A 17,765-nucleotide genomic window follows, 5' to 3' on the forward strand; every position below is an offset into this window, starting at 1 on the left:
TCTGGGCGAACATTGGATAATAATATAATATAATATAATATACTTTATATTATCAGTAAGAATATAATATGTACGTGTACATTGTACAAGTATGTGCACATTTTTAAATATTAATATCTTAACAAGATTAAACAATGTCATTTTGGTTTATAATTTTATGTACGATATGATCGTATAATATTCTTGTTTGTTAATTATCGCACTTATTTCTATGTTATTTGACTAAAATTCTTTAGTAACATTTTCGTTGTAATTTGATTGCGCGGCGATGTGAAGCCATTTTCTTTTAATTAGCGCCTCTAGAGGAAGGACTTCTAGGGGGACTACGATAACGGTTGTCGAGTGAGCGCTCTCTCTTTCTCTCTCGGGCGTCGTCCTTGGTGTACTGCACATCGATGCGTACCGAATTATCAATTTTTATTCATTGTAAGAGTAATGATGTTAAATATATTGGTTTCAACGTGAACACGAATCAGTAACATTATTCCTTCTTATACAATGATTGTTTGACATTTAATTTTGAACATAGATCATAGGATCTAAAAATCTTCAAGAATTTTGTCAATCAATTAGACGATTACATGCAATAATCTTGTATCGACAACAGTGACATCCTTACATAGTAACGAGCTCTGTTTCTCGGTTACGGGTCCGTAGATCTATGAGTTGATTTTGAGGCTAAGCCGCTTGTATCAGACAATGCCTAAGCATAATTGATGATCGGAGCATTATAGCTGTCGTGAGCACAACGGTGGATTTAACGCCAAGCCGTTATTATCCGTTTTAATTTTATTTTTGCTTTTGTCACTGTATAAACATATTCCTGCTGGTGGTCTATAAACCGACGAGTAAATAGCACATTTCTGGTTCGATCGCGATGAAACATTAAGATCCCCGGGGAGAACCGAAATTCCATTTCCGAGCGTCGTTGCGCACCGAGCTGCATCCTTGAGAACGCCGTGACGCCGGTATCGCATTAACGCCAAGCCGTTAACTGTAGTCGTTAGCTGAGGCGACCACTTAAGACGATCATACTGACCGAAGCGTAACCATATCGTTGCAGTACCCAGTACGCTGTACCCGGAGTCTAGTTCGAATGGCCAGTGGTACGACTACGGTAGACAAGTGTGTCCCCCGGTGATAGCCAGGAACTTGTCCTGGAACACGACCAGGGCCGGCGAAGTGGCGGTACAGAGCTGTCCCGGCGGTGCGAATGGTTTGGCCAGATGGCGATGTCTGGCCCGAGGAGAATCCGCCTTCTGGCACCGTGACAATCCAGACCTGAGCGAGTGTCGATCCGTCTGGTTGACCACTTTGGAGAACCGCGTGACAGACGGTGACGTGATTCTCGGCATCAGCAGAGAGCTCTCGCAGGTCACGAATAACAGTCGTGGCTTGTACGGCGGCGACATGATGATCACTACGAAGATCATCAAAAATATGGCCGAGAAGATGGCCCTAGACATTAAAACCTATCAAGACCCGAATCAGAGGGAGGTCAGCGTCACGGAGCTGCTGCAGGGTGTAGTGCGGACTGGCAGCAATCTGCTCGATAAAGCGCAAATGGCATCCTGGAAGGATCTCAGTCATCAGGAACAAATGAGGGTTGCAACGTCGCTGCTGATCGGTCTTGAAGAGAACGCCTTCTTATTGGCCGACACGCTTATGCACGAGAAGACTATTATGCATGAAGGCAAAAACATACGTGAGTACTGCTATAAATGATGATTGGTAATTGCTATACAACAATTTATCGGACTATACATTTATTATATCCTTTACATGTCAAGTAAGGAGACATTAAGAGCCTCAATATCCTCCTCATTAGGTTGCCATCTCTGCTTATAGCCAATTACCTAGATAATTGCAGAACATGATTTTGAAATTATGTAAAAAGACTTATTTGCAATTTTTATTAATGTGAGGTGGGATCACAATTTAATTTCAAATTTAAAGAAGATTTAGAATGATTTTTAATTATTTTATAATTTATAAATTATAACTCTATCATATGTTGTTGAACATAAATTCAAAATATAAAGGAGAGAAAGTGAATTATCATATTATATAAAAAAAAATCATAAAGATGTATGCCTTTTCAAATTTTTTTGATTCTTAAAAGATAATTTGTAATGTTAATTACTAAGTTAATGCGATGTAATTTATTATTAATATAATTTTAATTTATATTCGTTTTGCTAAACAACTTAGAATTCGCGGCAGTGCAGTTATCTAACTAGAAACGTCGCGTCTCCAAAGTGACTATTTTCTTTTTACGGAAAGTTACGGAACGAACGCACGTTGCACTCGCCTTCGGCGTATACGTTGCAAACGATCGAATGATTTATATTGCTCGCGCACCCAACACCCGGTAATCTCCGGTATAGATAAAATACAGATCCGAATCCATCGTAATTCTCCGGTACCCGCCCGGATTACGTTATAATCCAGACGAGTATGGCGCGGGCGCGGGCGCGCGCTATTATTATTACAAAACGACGGTGGAATTACGAGCGACTTGATTTACTTCCCGGAAGTGCGTCGCGGCTTGATTGAGCCGCGGTGTACGTGCATCATCAGATGCACGCTTGATAAACTGCATAACGGCGGAGAGCAAAAAGCGTCGAAGGAAAGAAGAGGGGGAAGCGATGTTGATGAGCGACAGCCGGTCGGATGCTGTGTAACGTCCTCCTTTCCAGAAGAAAAATCGAAACCGCATTAAGTCCTTCCTGGCAACGCCACTGATTCATACCGCGATCAATTCATAATCCTTCATTTCGCGTCAAATTGCACGGCATGTTAAGAATGTTGCGTAAATAAATTTTTTGACATTTCTCTGGAGCGATCGAGTTTTTTTTAATGAATTTTAAATAATGTAACTTGTTGACAAAATTATTTTATTAAATTACTCTTTTCAATTTCATTCAATTACGTAGATAAAAGTCGAAGAAATAAAAAATTATTTTTCTTCTATCACAGTGTGGTTTCCAATTTGTGCTATGGCACGTGCACCGGAGCGGAAATGTATTTTTAATTAATGGTATAATGGCTTCAATTTCTACTTTATATTTGAAGAGAAATTACACATCTTTCAGAGTTACGTGTAAAATTGTGTTATTATATTTATGACGTTTTATAACGTACGATTCTTTCAATTTTATTCATACAATAATAAAGTTTCGATTTCGATTTCTGTCGTTTATTTGACAAAATAAAATTTTCGTCGTAAAAGATGTTTGAAAAGCACACTGTTCTGTCGTAATTTGAGTCGCGTCTTCCATGAATTTACGGCTAGGAGGGATACACCTACTCGCCTAATTAGCCACATGCGTGTCTTCACCCACAGTGATGGAAGTTCGCGTACTGGACGCGCGCAACATCGGCAACGAGCTGGAAGTTTTCCCGAGCGAAGCCGCCCAGCAAAGGTGGACCGTCTCGAACGATCGCGTGGAACTTACCAGGGGCGCTTTGCTAGACAACAGCGAGGCCGGCATCGTCCGGCTGGTCTTCATGGCCTTTGACAGACTCGAAGAGATACTGCAGCCGCAAGCGGAGCCGCCGTCCGTCGTCATGAGCGACGATCCCCAGCCCCTGCCGCGGAGAAACACCACTCGTCTCCTCAACAGCAAAGTTATCTCGGCGTCCTTGGGAAAAGGCCGGCACATACAGCTCTCGGAACCCGTTCGGGTGTATTTCAGACATCTGGCGGTCGAGAACGTCACCAACCCCACTTGCGTCTTCTGGGATTACATCTTGAGGTAATTTCGCCCTCGCCCGATCCTATTTCCACTTCGTACAATACTAAAAGTGCCGAGGAGTCGTTCTCTTATTTCTTCATTTCTTCGATTTTCTCTTCGTCTGTTTCCGTTGCGCCATGTACACCAGCAACAACTCGCGGAAATAGGAAGTATACTTGTTATTATTTAATCCGCGGAGCTTTCCTTCTTAAAACTCGGTTATAGAGATTCGATATCTCCTACGTAAATTCAGTATTCAATAAAAAGATTGATTAATTTATAAAATTGATTTATTGAATAAGATTTTTAGTTTTTGTTCTGGAAATCTAATCTTTAATGTTTAATAAAAAGAATTATATTCCTCTATTGCATATTGTTTATTTTGGAGTAAAGAGTTCCAAGTACATAACATGTTATACATATATGTGTGTACAGCCAAAAAATTTATAATTGGAACTACTCCTCGCACAATTTTTGCTCTGTATATCCGATGGAAAACTAACAATAACGCGAATAATGACTATCCTCGTCTACACGCGATACCTTATTTCCCATAGCGCCTGGTCGGACGAGGGTTGCCAGATACAGAAGACCAACGAGACTCACACTGTGTGCGAATGCAATCACCTGACGAACTTCGCCGTGCTGATGGACGTGCACGCCGTCAGGCTGGACATCGCCCATCAGGTCGCCCTGCAGATCATCACGTATATAGGCTGCATCATTTCCGTCGTCTGCCTCGTGCTGGCCATTCTCACGTTTCAATTATTTCGCGGACTGAAGGTAATGTATATAACTGCGCGGGCGTCGCCGATCGATCGGCATTCAATCGCGGCGAGATGGAATTTTTTTGTCACTGTCGCCGATCCCTGATTTGCAGTCGGACAGGACGACGATCCACAAGAATCTCTGCGTGTGCCTGCTGATTGCCGAGGTACTCTTCGTTTGCGGAATCGGCCAAACTAATCAGAGAATTGTCTGCGGCATCGTGGCTGGTTTATTGCACTTCTTCTTCTTGTGCGCGTTTGCTTGGATGTTTCTCGAAGGTAATTTACACGTGACTCGCGACCATCTTTTTTATTTACATCATAATTTGTAATATTTTATTATTTTGTAACAATCTATATAGATGTACATATTTGGTACATAATTGTGCATTACAGGATTCCAATTATACGTGATGCTGATCGAGGTATTCGAAGCGGAAAAATCGCGGCTTCGGTGGTATTATCTGGTCGCGTATGGCGCACCGCTGCTGGTCGTAGCAATTTCGTGCATAATCGATCCACTCAGCTACGGTACCGATCGGTATTGCTGGCTGCGCGCGGATAATTATTTCATCTTCAGCTTCGTCGGACCTGTGATACTCGTCATACTGGTAATTGGCTAATACATTATCGATTAGCTAAACAATTAATTAAGGAAACATTACGAAGCGTTATTATATTGCTGATATTAGATATTATTTTCATATATCTTGACACGTTATCTTTTCAACTTAATAACAGTGATGTTCAAAATGCAACGTAATTGATTTTAACGTCATTTTTTTACAGGCAAATCTGGTATTTCTATCGATGGCGATCTATATGATGTGCCGGCATGCGAACACCACCGTGGCTATGAAAAGCAAGGAGCATTCTCGATTGGCTAGCGCAAGGTAAGCACAATGCCTTTAGTAGTCTGTTTCCCCCCTTTTTTAGTAAATTATCATAAACTGCAAACTGTATATATCGTGTACCAATCGAGTGCGTCCGTTGTCCGTCACATTCGAGATTTGATCCTCCCGTCAAAGAGTAGCAATCGAGATGTTTGTTTGGTGCTTTCGGTTTACACGTTCGCAAGCTTTACTTGCTTAAAGAGATCTCCCGAACGCGGATCTTGTTGTCACGCATCTATTGGCGGCCATGCTGATTTTTTGGTTTTGGTTTTGAGTCCTATGTTTGGAATGACCGCAGATTTCGTTCGTTCGACACACCACTGTATTGCTGTGATACCTAGGATATACACGAGTATATCGTTCGATTACACAGATTGTCGTAAACGTACAGGGTGCACCATTTTAAGTGTTTAAAGAGCATAGTCGAAATAATTTTCTGAATTCATTTTTCATGTTGACCACTGAAAATTTATAAATTATTTGTTTAAAATTCTTGAATGTTAAATCTAATATTCTTTTTAAGAATTCCATGTCTCGCGACAAAATAGTACTGAATGTTACCGAAAAGTAACAGTTTTCAAGTTTTAAATTTTAATAATAATTTTTAAACACTTTAAAAATGGTACGAAGTTTTTTGATTTGTAGATATTAGATTTTCGTTACTATTTCATAGATTTTGAATTTTTCAAATTTTCAAAATTTATCTGTGTTGCTTGTTAATTTTACAGATAATGTAAATAAAATATACATCCAAATTTCTATTGTTTCTTAAGGACACCCTGTGTATTGTCACATTTAATTTACGGATCTTGTAAACGAAGGCATAGTCAGTATTTTGTGTAAAATTTATAAAAAAAGCATAATAGTCTTTCAATTTTTATGAAATCGTGAAAATACGTAAATAATTTGGTGATGGTAGTGAAAAAGTTGTTGCAATCCCGATTCGGATTATGTACGATATTTTTCACGACAGGTGTTTGACAAAATATTTCTGTCGCTATGTATTCGCTTGTTTACATTAATTGTCAATCATTGCACTTGTCGTGCATAAACACCGTGCTTCAATGCGCTTGGTAAAAAGTAATGCGAATCGAGCATTGCAAATCAGAGATTAAACTATAATCAATTAATTAATGGTGCCGGAACAATCACCTAACTGCTGTCTTGTTTCATTTTTGTATTAAATCTTCTACCCACTTCTGTCTACACTGTTCTACATTCTTCTGCATGGCGTGGTTGGTTGGTAGTGGAAAGGAAGAGAATGCTCTTCCCAACAAATTGCAAGCGCACTTGTAAGATATTTACCATTTTTATTATTACTCACCAAGTCATATCATTAACATCGTCATTAATCGCCATCTCGCTCGTTTCATGTGATATCACCATTTTTTTATTTTTTTTAGTCCATTTCATTTCGATTAAGCTATCCGAGTATCATTCCACACTGATTTTGTGAACGTAGCTGTAGATTTTAGTCTTTCACATCATACATCAAAACACTCGCCACCACGTGATATCGTAACACTCACAGGAAGCGCAATTTAAAACGTCAATGCAGCATTTTGTGTGCACATTGTAATTAACACTTTGGTTGAAGGAATAAATGTATGAGGATAAAACAGCATGCTATTATAGTACTTGAAACTCATGAATTTTTAAGTTAATTATTCGTAATGAAATGATTTAATTTTGCAAATGGAAATTTTAATACTCGAATTTTAATATAAACATGACATTCTGGATTAGTTTGATTATAATAAAAAATAATTTTATTTGAGTGAAAATTAAATTTCTGAAAAATATAATATTCCGTATGCATTCTTATTTCTTTACTTAATCACAATATATATATCATCTATCCAGTCATTTCAAAATTTCTGAATTTATTTTAATCGTGCTCATCGCAAAATACGTATTTTTGTAATTAATAATACTATGATATATGTTATAATTAATTTTAATATATGGTTTTATTATGATAAATAATTCAATGCTATCTCTTGAATAAAGTAGTTTCTATCAGAGTTACTTTTTTGATAGTTTTTGTCTTTTATGTGTAAAATTTTTATGTTAATCATGATCAGCTTCTATGTGAACTGTAATTACTCTTGCCAGCGGTACATGGGTATAAAATAACTACACTACACGTTATGTATATATTTATCACTTGCATTTCCTGTGAGTAGACACGATAATTCACTGCATGTAGTATTCTCCTTAGTTCGGATATTACGCCTGATTTACAAGTAGATAGACGTGGAAGTACCGTAGAGATATATCCGCCTACCTGTGTAACGCCACACATTCTAATCATAATGGCTTAGATAAAATGCCGCGATTCCGGCGACGCTCAAAGCGGCATTCGCGTTGCTTGCAAAAATAAAAACTCCGATTCAGCATATCGCAATGTTTAAACGTCACCCTCGACGAACCCTCGCGTGTCTCACGACGCTACGTGACGGTCGTGCTATTTTTTTCCATCGACGTCATAATACTAATGTCAAGCATTAAAACCGTATTTTGCGATCGACTAAGGAAGCCTGGGATTAAGTACAATTATCTTTACGTTTTTTTTTATGAGTAACAAATAATTCAGGAAGGTAAAATGGAAATTTCTGTTATTGTTAATATAAATGCATTTTTTCTTTTTATAAAGAAATTTTCTAAAATTAATGGATTTCGACGTCATAACTGTCTTCAATTAGCAGGTTATAATAAATGTAGTGTCGTAAAATTATCACGAAAAATTGGAAATCTATAATGAGATTATCGTATTTGTGCTAATGACGTTTTTGTTCGTTTGTCCTTTAAGTTATAAAAGATGTCTCCTTATTTTTGTCAAAGACCGTCGAATCCACGTGTCAGTTTAAGCTTTTTAATAGAACCGCCGAATAGCCGAACTTAAATAGCACAATCGATGTGACGTTTTACAACTTTACGAGATTCCATTTCTTCTACGCAAATCACATTTTATCGGAGCACCTACGCGACGATACGTTGGTCCCCTTTAAGCGCCGCCATCGCGATTTGTATTGTACAACAGAAACTTGGCTGGCTGTTCGCCGATGTAATTTATTATTCTGTATCTTCTGATCAGGGCCTGGCTGCGGGGCGCTATCGTGCTGGTGTTTCTACTAGGTCTGACCTGGACGTTCGGGCTTCTCTACTTAAACCAAGAATCCGTCGTGATGGCGTACATCTTCACCGTATTGAATAGTCTCCAGGGGCTGTTTATCTTTGTGTTCCATTGCGTACAGAACGAGAAGGTAAGGGAATACGTCGGGGCACAGAAGTCCGCCTTGATTTAGACCATTCCGGCAACATCGCCGGATGTTCCCGGAGAGAGAAATACAAACAACAAAATCCGGAGTTGTTCGTACAATATGTAATGATGTAATTTTTACTTAAGCGTGATCCCGCGCAATTTTTTATAAGAACGATTTGATTTTGCATTGATACTTCCTGTAAAAATCCAATCAGTTTCATTGCATATATTTCTACAAATGATTTGTAATAGAATGTTACATATTGTTACTTAGAAAATTGCGTAAAGACTTTCTTTAGAGACTGTATAGTGAGTTGTAACAATTTTTTATTAATTATTCTCACACTTGTGCATCAATTTTTATATTAACTTAAAATTTGAAGAATTTTCTAGTGCTTAAGTTTAATATGTCTATTAGAATTGATACTAATTAAGATTGCTGGAACGATAATCATGTTAATCGTATTATTTTGCTCATAAAAAATCGAAACATGGAGATGAGAAAATGATCTGTCGAAAGCGCTGTACAATAAAATTTAATAAAGCGCAATACAAGTTACTGGCGTTTACTTCGCGTACTTTCGTCACCCGTAGTGGGCTCATTATAATTTTCTCAAGAATTTAAAAACTTTTTTGTTATTATCGCGAGAAAGAGCACCGATATTATTTTTATTTCTCATTAAATCGGCACTAGAACTTTGAGAGCCTACGAAATTAGATCGCACAACATTCTCACAAGTAATCGCAGACGGCCTCTCCAACTTTGTCTAAAGATGACAGAGAGAACGCGAACTGAATAAAATGTAAAGAAAAGTAGTTCTTTTTCTTTAATTTACTCTTTTTTTTCAACAATAACTTTGATAATGCGTCAAGGCCGTCTGCAGCCTGCGGTCTGCAATCTCCATGTATCAGACTCGCAGAGGTGCACATAACGCATCTGCACGCTGTCACGCACAGAACTTTAGTTTTTTCTCGCACCGTTAAACTCGTTTCGTTGGGTCGGGCGGGCTCTGCTTCGCTCTTGCAGGTGAGGAAGGAGTACCGGAAGTTCGTGCGTCGTCATTCCTGGTTGCCGAAGTGCCTGAGGTGCTCGAAGACAGTGACGGGCGGCTCGGCCGGCTCCACCGGCGGCACCGGCGGCACCGGCGGCGCCAACGGCGGCAAGGACTTCGCCTCGCACAACACCTCGTCGAACCCGTCGGCCCCTACCACCGACAGCTCCGGACTGTCGCCTCACGCAGCCACCAATGTGGGTACCAACGCCGGCACCACGTCACCGCCGAACAATCACAACAACCTGACCGCCACGTGTAACAATACGAATCTTTCGATAAACGTGAACCTGAACAATTTGTCGCTGAGGTCGCCGGTCGGGGCACACCAGATGCACATGATGGCACCTAGCAACCACAATAGGCATCCCGCTCAGCAAGGTATCCAAACGCCGCTTGTACACCAAACCAAGACACACGGATAACGAAGCGAAATGAAGTGGTCGCCCCACGGGACCACGGTAACCGATATTGCTTATAAAAATCGAGATCTATTGTGGTCCTTTATTATGTTCGTAACTTTTGCAGATATTACGTCGTTTTGATTAAGCTTGCTCTTGATTTTCCTTGACTTTGCTTAATAAAGATGCAAACTGATAATATAATACAAAACGATGCAGTATTTGCAAAAATTTGGACATTTTAATTTTTATAAGAATATCGGTTGTTGTGTTTTATCATGGAGCAATCGAAAGACTGAAAAATTGTAGGAGTCCGAAAGGGGAACGTGCGTCTTCTTCTCCCCCTCTTATTTTTGTTCATAATATAGCAATGACGGTGCAATACTTGGTCAATCTCATGAAGTACATCAATCAAAGTCTAACGTTTTCTGACATTGTACACACAAGTCAGAATGTTATAACAACTTGTACATGATCTCATAAGATCGAAATGATTTCCGAGCATCGATAAATTGCATTTCTCTCTTTTTCCCCCCTTTTTCTACATATACTTTTTCTCATTCTATTCCTTTTAGTATGAGTATGAGTAACACAAGTATGATCCGTCTATAATTAATTATTATCGTTTACTTTTTGCCTTTCGCTCAAAACTCAGCCTGCCTTCCTTCAAACTTGCCCCTTCACAATTGATAGGTTGCTACGGTTAATCGTCTGAATTACAGTTTCTGACTATCTCTCTTGATCTTTTTAACGCGTGTAAATAGATCTTGGTTCGTCACGCATTTTAACGCTAAAAGTAGTTTATGTATAGTGTTACTTTTCATGCTTAATGATGTATATTCGATTTAACAATCGAATAATAGAACTTTGATTGGCGCGTAACGCGTTTTTTCTCTTTTTTTAATGTATTATATTGAATTTGTTACAGGATGTATGTGTAAGGCAGGCGGTCCTGCTAGTTTACTTTATTGTTTTTGCAGATAAAGCCTAGTGTACACACGGCTTTTCCTCCTAGGAATGATTTGCAACAGTAGAATTTTTCAATTAATATTTATTTTACTTTGAAATTTTTTATATATATGAGTTATATATATGATTAACTTGTTATAATTTTATAGTCAACAATTTTATTCTTTCAAAGCAATTTTTATATATTATAGAGATTAATTTACAGAAAAAATTTAGATTTACCATGAATATTCGTAATTTCCGTCAGACTATTACTTTCTAAAAGCGTATGTTTATGAATAATGTTAAGTGTACATTCGGCTTTAACGCTCGAAACCAACCTGAAAGCTTTTTTTGGTGTTATCAGCAAGTCACTTCAAAAACTGACTCGCAAAACGGTGAACTAAAAGGCATTTAACGAACCGTTCAGCTCTTTCGACCCTGTCGCGCTCAGAGAGTCGAAGAGAATTGGCCGACAAAAATAGAGTGAGAAAGAGAGAAAGAGAGAGAGACAGAGAAACTAGCGAAACAAAAAATGTGTATTCGGAAGAGAGATTGTTGAACGTGCTCGTGTATGTTGTTATAGGACAGTTTGTAGGAAAACGCCAGTCAGAGAGAAACACTCTAATGTTAACAATTTTTTTAAATTTATGAAAACTTTTATAAATTTATATGTATAAATACATTTTTAAAAATTTTTACATTTTTTTATATTAAAAATGCTTGTTTTAAATTAAAATTTCTTTGTAGTATTTTATTTATAACGTACAATTAAAATCTGTAATATTGTCTTCTTTCTCTAATAATATAAGTAACGTCTTTGTGATTAACTTTTTTTTGATGAATTTTTTCATATAACTCTAGTGTTAAAATTCTTTAAGCTATTATTCGGTACATTTGGTACATTTTGCGCTCGTTAAAAGAGTATAAATGAAATTCGATGCTTCCTCTCGATCTCAATTTAATTCGCCTTGTTAATACGATTACGACTCTGTTATATTTCCAATTACGAGAACGTCTCTCAGTTATCCCGCATTCTTTATTTAAAATATCAAATAACAGATAACGACAATCTCTCGAGGATCGTGAACTAAATTATTTCAAGTAATAGCCCAAGTAAATTAAAGTATGTCGCTCATCAGATCAATTAGTCTCAAACTGTCCAGAAATAAATAAATTCGTTATTTTTAATTATTGTACTAGTTAGTATAATGTCACATTAATAATGGAAAAAACATTTTCATATTTTTATTTTCTAAAACTTTATGTATCATATTCTCTATCGCAATTAAATATCATTCAGCGTTTTAGCTTTATTTATTAAAATTGAAGTTTCAAGAATTCTTCTATGAAAATATTTTAGACTTTGATTTATAAAATTTTAGAAAATCTTTGAAAAAAAGTATATGCGTCTTTTTACAAGTAAATTCGCCTGAAAAAAGATGTCTTCAGATTATCGATTCGATAATGCTCGATGTCCCCATTCTGTAAATAATGCGCGGAAGGCAGGTACAGCACGAACATTCGAATTCGCACTCTCGCGAGCACGCTCGCCCGCAAGACTTCCTACTAACAGTGGTGATTTCCGTGCTTCTTATCTGGCTTCGGGGTTTGGTGTAATGCGGTTGCTGGCTACTTTGTACCCTCTTATGCCCCGGCCCGCTCCCTTTCTTACCACGAAGAGCGCGATTTCGCGCGATTCGACGTTTATTTCAGACCTTCCGGGATCGTCCATGAAATCTGTGATCAGGTAAAAGGCAGTAAGTGATACAATTTTGTTGAAATGAGTATTTTACACAGGAAATTTTAGCTGCAGTTGCAGTTGAAGTAATCTGGTAAGTCAAATTAAATAATAATTAAACATTAGTAAACAAATTAAATTTATTTAATGCTGTTAATGAGTCTTTAAATATGTAATACACTATCATTAAAGTATTTTATTACAGAATTTTAATTATATCTCTGAATATTTAAACTAATTTAGAATTAATTAGACTAACTTGATTAATTTGATTATTAAATGAAGACGCTTTTAATTTAATTGCAAAAACGTGCAACCAAAATCGTCATTACACTATAATTTGACAGAAAGTACTGAAAAAAATATAAGTTTGACTTGTCAATTACTGCCTTTCCTCTAATCATAGTAGAAATAATTTCGAACGTATATGGAATCGTAACATTAGTACGACACACTTGTGCGTCATGATTTACGATCATCTTCGTAATCGCGTTTTTTTTTATCACCTTCTCTCGTTAATCCTTTCGCTCGTCATATTTAATGTATTAGAGAAGTTTTATTTGATCAGCAAGGTGATGATTACTCGTTTATTACAGCTATAATATTTGATATTAAATTAATGTAAAAATGAATTTTACTTATTTTGCTTACAGCCTAAAGAAAATTATCTCTCGTCAATTTATTATGCAATAAACTGTATAAACATTTCATTTAATGTATTATAGAAGTTATATTTTTATATCGTGTTTTAGAACAGACGTAATTTTGATTTCTGCATAATTTAAAGGTTCATAAAATGTAAAAAATTGAGAGATAGGAGTAGAAATTAAAATATTCACATATTGTTGGTCATGACAGTCTTGCGTAAAGACTTATTTTAACTTTAGTAATTATCAATGCTACTTTATTCGCATTGTCAACCAGATCGCCCTTTCACGATGAGGGAGTTTAAACAAACGAACTTTCGTCGACGATGGGGAAGGTATACGTTTAGAAAGATTCGTAATGTGTACTAGCGGACCTAACTCTAACTAGACACGCGAAGGGCGGAGTACGAAGGGATGCACTTTATGCAAGCACTTACACGTCGCATTTCATGTTGTTTTGTTCTATTGCACTCCATGGCACTTCCGTATTCCGCCTGAACGTGCTTCGAGTAATTAAGTGGGTTTTTTTTTCTTCCAGGCGATCGATGGAAAACGCTTTCTCGAAAATGTGAATACTCGCGCATAAGGATTATTACGTTGCACTTGCAACGTGCAACTGTTTGCGCGAAAATTTTTGCGTTTTCCGTCGAACTTGCCGACATGTTTCACATGCTGAGAAATGTTTAACCCTTTGCACTTGTCGTATTACCGACTAACTGACAAAGCATTATGAAATTAGACTTGTTAGTACATTTGTATGTCGCAACTTGAGCGAGCTACATCGTTCTACAACTTGTTAGTAAAAAAGCAAAATTCATTTATTTTTACAATTAAAAACATAGCTTTTTATGACTTATTATTGAAAAGTAATATTGTGAAGATACAAGCTATAAATTAACTTTACATAAATTTTCTAAAAGTTTGATTTAATAATTGTGATAATAATGAAAGCAAGAAAGAGTGGTAATCGGATTTGTGCTTCAAGTGTGAAGGATTAAAAGGCGCTCAAATGCTCGCTCAGGCACTCACCCACACGATCAGTCACTTAATGGAAAATGAAGGGAAAAAAAGGAAAGGTACGGGCGAGGAAAATCCGTGCGAACCAATCCGTTACATCTGTCACACCTTCACCGCATCACACATGCTCATTCACCGGCCACTTTCGCTCTTTTTCTCTCTCTCTCTCTCTCTCTCTCGCTCTTTCTCTTTTTATTCTTATCCGTTGGATGCGTTTCGCTGATTAATGTCAGACCGCATATCCACGCAACGAGGTAAAGTGTAAAGACGATCTCGGACAACAGGTGACTACTAACCGGAAATTTTCATTCACAATGATTAAAGGACCCAATATAAAATAATCCGAGCTTGATGAATTTTTGAGATATTAAAAATTTTAACTTATTATCTATTTCGAATCAATTTCTTAAATTAGAATATTTAGCAATTCATCAGATAATTTAATTCTTTAAATATGAGAAATTTCTTCGATTTTTCACCTCTTGAAGATTCTTCGATCAGAAGTGTAGGACTTCCTTGCGTTATGAGAACGAATCATCCAAACGGAAGAACATCGTTCTTTTTCTACCTGTGTCAGCGTCGTAGGTCGTAGGTTTTGTTCGGACCGGAAGTCCGGCGGTCGCGTGACCAGTCCCTATAGGGTTTCGAAACAGGTGCAATCACGTGTCGTCCTCGCGCAACAAACTCGTCCGCCGAAGGGCGGAAGGAGGGAGGCCCCGCGATGTGTCCAGGGAGAACCTCTCAGCGTGCGTGCCGAAGTCGCGTATCTCAGTGTGCTACGTCGTAGATTTGCTCCCACACGAGTTAAATCCGTTCCGCTTCCGGTACCGCACGCCGCGCGAGATATCGCTGGATGTGTATAGCGCTCATATCTCCCTCGTGTCGGCTCGTGTCGCGCGAAATCTACACGCCCCTTCTCCTTGTATCCACACAATTATGTATCCTAATTGGCGCACGAGATCTCTTTTGTCCCGTTGCTTCATCGATCGAGGAGTTCAAGATATTCTTAGCCTAGTGGTTTCAATTTGTTACTATGTGTACAGTGTATTTATGGACAAGAGTATAATCATATTTTCTCTTAATGAAGCTAGAATTCAATATCATTTTTTCAATTTTTTAATTTCCAATACTTAAATCATATCGACATTTTCTTTTCTATGTAAAATGTGAAAATATAAAAAAAAAACAGATAAAATTTATTTTCTTATTGAAAAGGATAAATATCCAATAATTGCTTTGGATTCGGATCACATAGAATTGAAAAGGTTAAATAAAATGATAATTTTGTCTGACTTTTTTCTCCCCTAAAAATAGTAAATTCTCCAACTCTCTAATCTGTGATCTTCACATCGTGGCAAATTTACTCAATTTCTTTTTCTGCAATTCTGGTGAAACGGGGTCGTTCCTTAAAATCAATAGGTTCGTTAGCCGAGAAACCCTTTGTTTACTGACACGAATTACCTAGATTGAATCTACGCAAATATTTTAATCATCCAGTAACGTCAATTCTTTGGTCGGTGATTACGCATGGAATAATTATATTCGGAGAATAGTCCATTCATTCATACACGTATACACTGAATCACGAGCGACACTGACAGGGCTGGCCCTGCCCATCAGTAAACGAAGGGTTAAGGGGGAACGGCGGATTGGTTGCTTTTGCAGTACTTGGTATCCGGTCGAAGCTGGGCGATAGTCGATAGGCAGCCGGCAGTAACGGTGCCAGGTGAACCCGCCTCGACCGAGGCTCACATCGTGGCCACCCTGCCGTACGCACGTCACGCCTTCTTACCCTCAGCTCCCAATATCCCCAAATCTGCCACCGCCACTTGGGGCCACCTTAACAAAAACCTCATGTGGAAGGTAACTAATTCACCGCTAAATTCGCTCGCTGTGTTTCTCAACCTCTCGGGGGCGGCTCTATCGTAAGACAAACTTTGCGATCGTTTAAACTTTACGTTACAGCGTCTTGGCAAAAGATAATTTCTCTTTAATGCACACAAGTCAGAAATTAATAGACGACTATTGTTTTATTTAAATCATACTTCAAAAATTCGTTATAATTTATTATAAAAATTGATTGTTGCTTTAAACGGTAGTCTCTTTATTTTTGAACAATATATGCAAAAGTCTAACAAAGCCGAACTACGGCGCTTCGAAATCGTAGCTTCGTATTTGCGAACATCTCGCTGATATTACGGTCCGTATAAACATACGTTTGCAAGGATTTGCTAAACCGCTGCTTCCGCATTGATGATATCCTAAGTACGATCTTCACGTCGGCAAGCAGTTTGCGTTTACAAGAGCCAACTACGGTCTTTGTATTTGCAAGGATCTTGCATTTGTGAGAAGTACACTAATCGAGTATACAGTCCGCGCGTTTGCAAATACACTCGAAAACCATTATTCTCGTATCTGCGAGCATTCAGCTGTCTCTCACGAAGCTTCTTGCTAATTATCGCCTTGATATTTGCGAAAATACAATGACCTCGATAAACTAAATTTTGAAAAGAATACTTTTGCCGAAAGTTTCGCTAAAACTAGAGCCGTCTCCGGTTCACCGTGTGTCTTTTGGTCTTTCTCTCTTTTATTTCTGCATGGTGTGCGGTATTACTTTTCACTCATGCACAGCACCTAGACACTCTTACGCATCCTAGGAGTGAACCTGATCCGAATATTGAGCATGGAGATGCGGATACACTTGGTCGACGTGTAAAGTGAGATTTTTTTCATGTTTGCGACATAGCTTGTGCCATAATCTTCCGTCTGCAATCTTTCCCCCAGTTCTCTACAATTTTTTTCCGTTATACACCAATGGGACTGAAACGAGCGATGTTTTTCCTGTTATTCATAAGTTAAATAGAACGTGGATATTTTATTCAAATATAAATTATCTGTCCTTTTACCTTCAAGTTTTATGGAATGATAATACTTGTTTCAATACCAAGATGTGGAGTACATGTGTTAAAAAAAAATTATATTTGTTATCGTAATATTCGTAATATTTAAAAAATCAACTTTATAAATTTGTTTGTAAAGTGTAATATAATGAAATCGCATAAATTATTGAAGCGTAATTCAACTCTTTGATCTAAAGAAGAGACTTATTTAATGAACGTGTATTTATTAAGACTTTTTTGTTCCCATTCTTGAACCCTGTTTTTTTAATGTAGTAAGTAGTGTTATATATTTCTTTTATACTTTTACTTTTAACGATGCTCGTTATATCGTTATCCCGATATAGCAAAACACGGTGATTGATGAGCGCCGGCCGAAGTAAAACCCGAAGAGACGGAG

The 17,765-nt window shown here is 37.7% G+C and overlaps 1 protein-coding gene across 10 annotated transcripts in view; it reads left to right on the forward strand.

Moving 5' to 3' along the window:
* LOC105193213 (latrophilin Cirl) overlaps window positions 1–17,765 on the forward strand; it is an 803,058-nt gene that overhangs the window by 775,893 nt on the left and 9,400 nt on the right. For 7 of the 10 annotated variants that reach the window (XM_039454371.1, XM_026133332.2, XM_039454373.1 and 4 more), the window contains 10 exons: window positions 1,064–1,705; window positions 3,347–3,758; window positions 4,295–4,520; window positions 4,618–4,783; window positions 4,901–5,115; window positions 5,294–5,397; window positions 6,645–6,689; window positions 8,495–8,663; window positions 9,690–9,911; window positions 16,134–16,331. In XM_039454371.1, coding sequence (XP_039310305.1) covers window positions 1,064–1,705; window positions 3,347–3,758; window positions 4,295–4,520; window positions 4,618–4,783; window positions 4,901–5,115; window positions 5,294–5,397; window positions 6,645–6,689; window positions 8,495–8,663; window positions 9,690–9,911; window positions 16,134–16,331 — 2,399 coding nt within the window. Of the gene's footprint in view, window positions 1–1,063; window positions 1,706–3,346; window positions 3,759–4,294; window positions 4,521–4,617; window positions 4,784–4,900; window positions 5,116–5,293; window positions 5,398–6,644; window positions 6,690–8,494; window positions 8,664–9,689; window positions 10,096–16,133; window positions 16,332–17,765 lie in introns of all 10 variants that reach the window. The other 3 variants (XM_039454374.1, XM_039454372.1, XM_039454377.1) reach the window with 3 other exon arrangements.

This window comes from Solenopsis invicta, chromosome 10 (genome assembly GCF_016802725.1).
Source record: "Solenopsis invicta isolate M01_SB chromosome 10, UNIL_Sinv_3.0, whole genome shotgun sequence".
Taxonomy (NCBI): domain Eukaryota; kingdom Metazoa; phylum Arthropoda; class Insecta; order Hymenoptera; family Formicidae; genus Solenopsis; species Solenopsis invicta.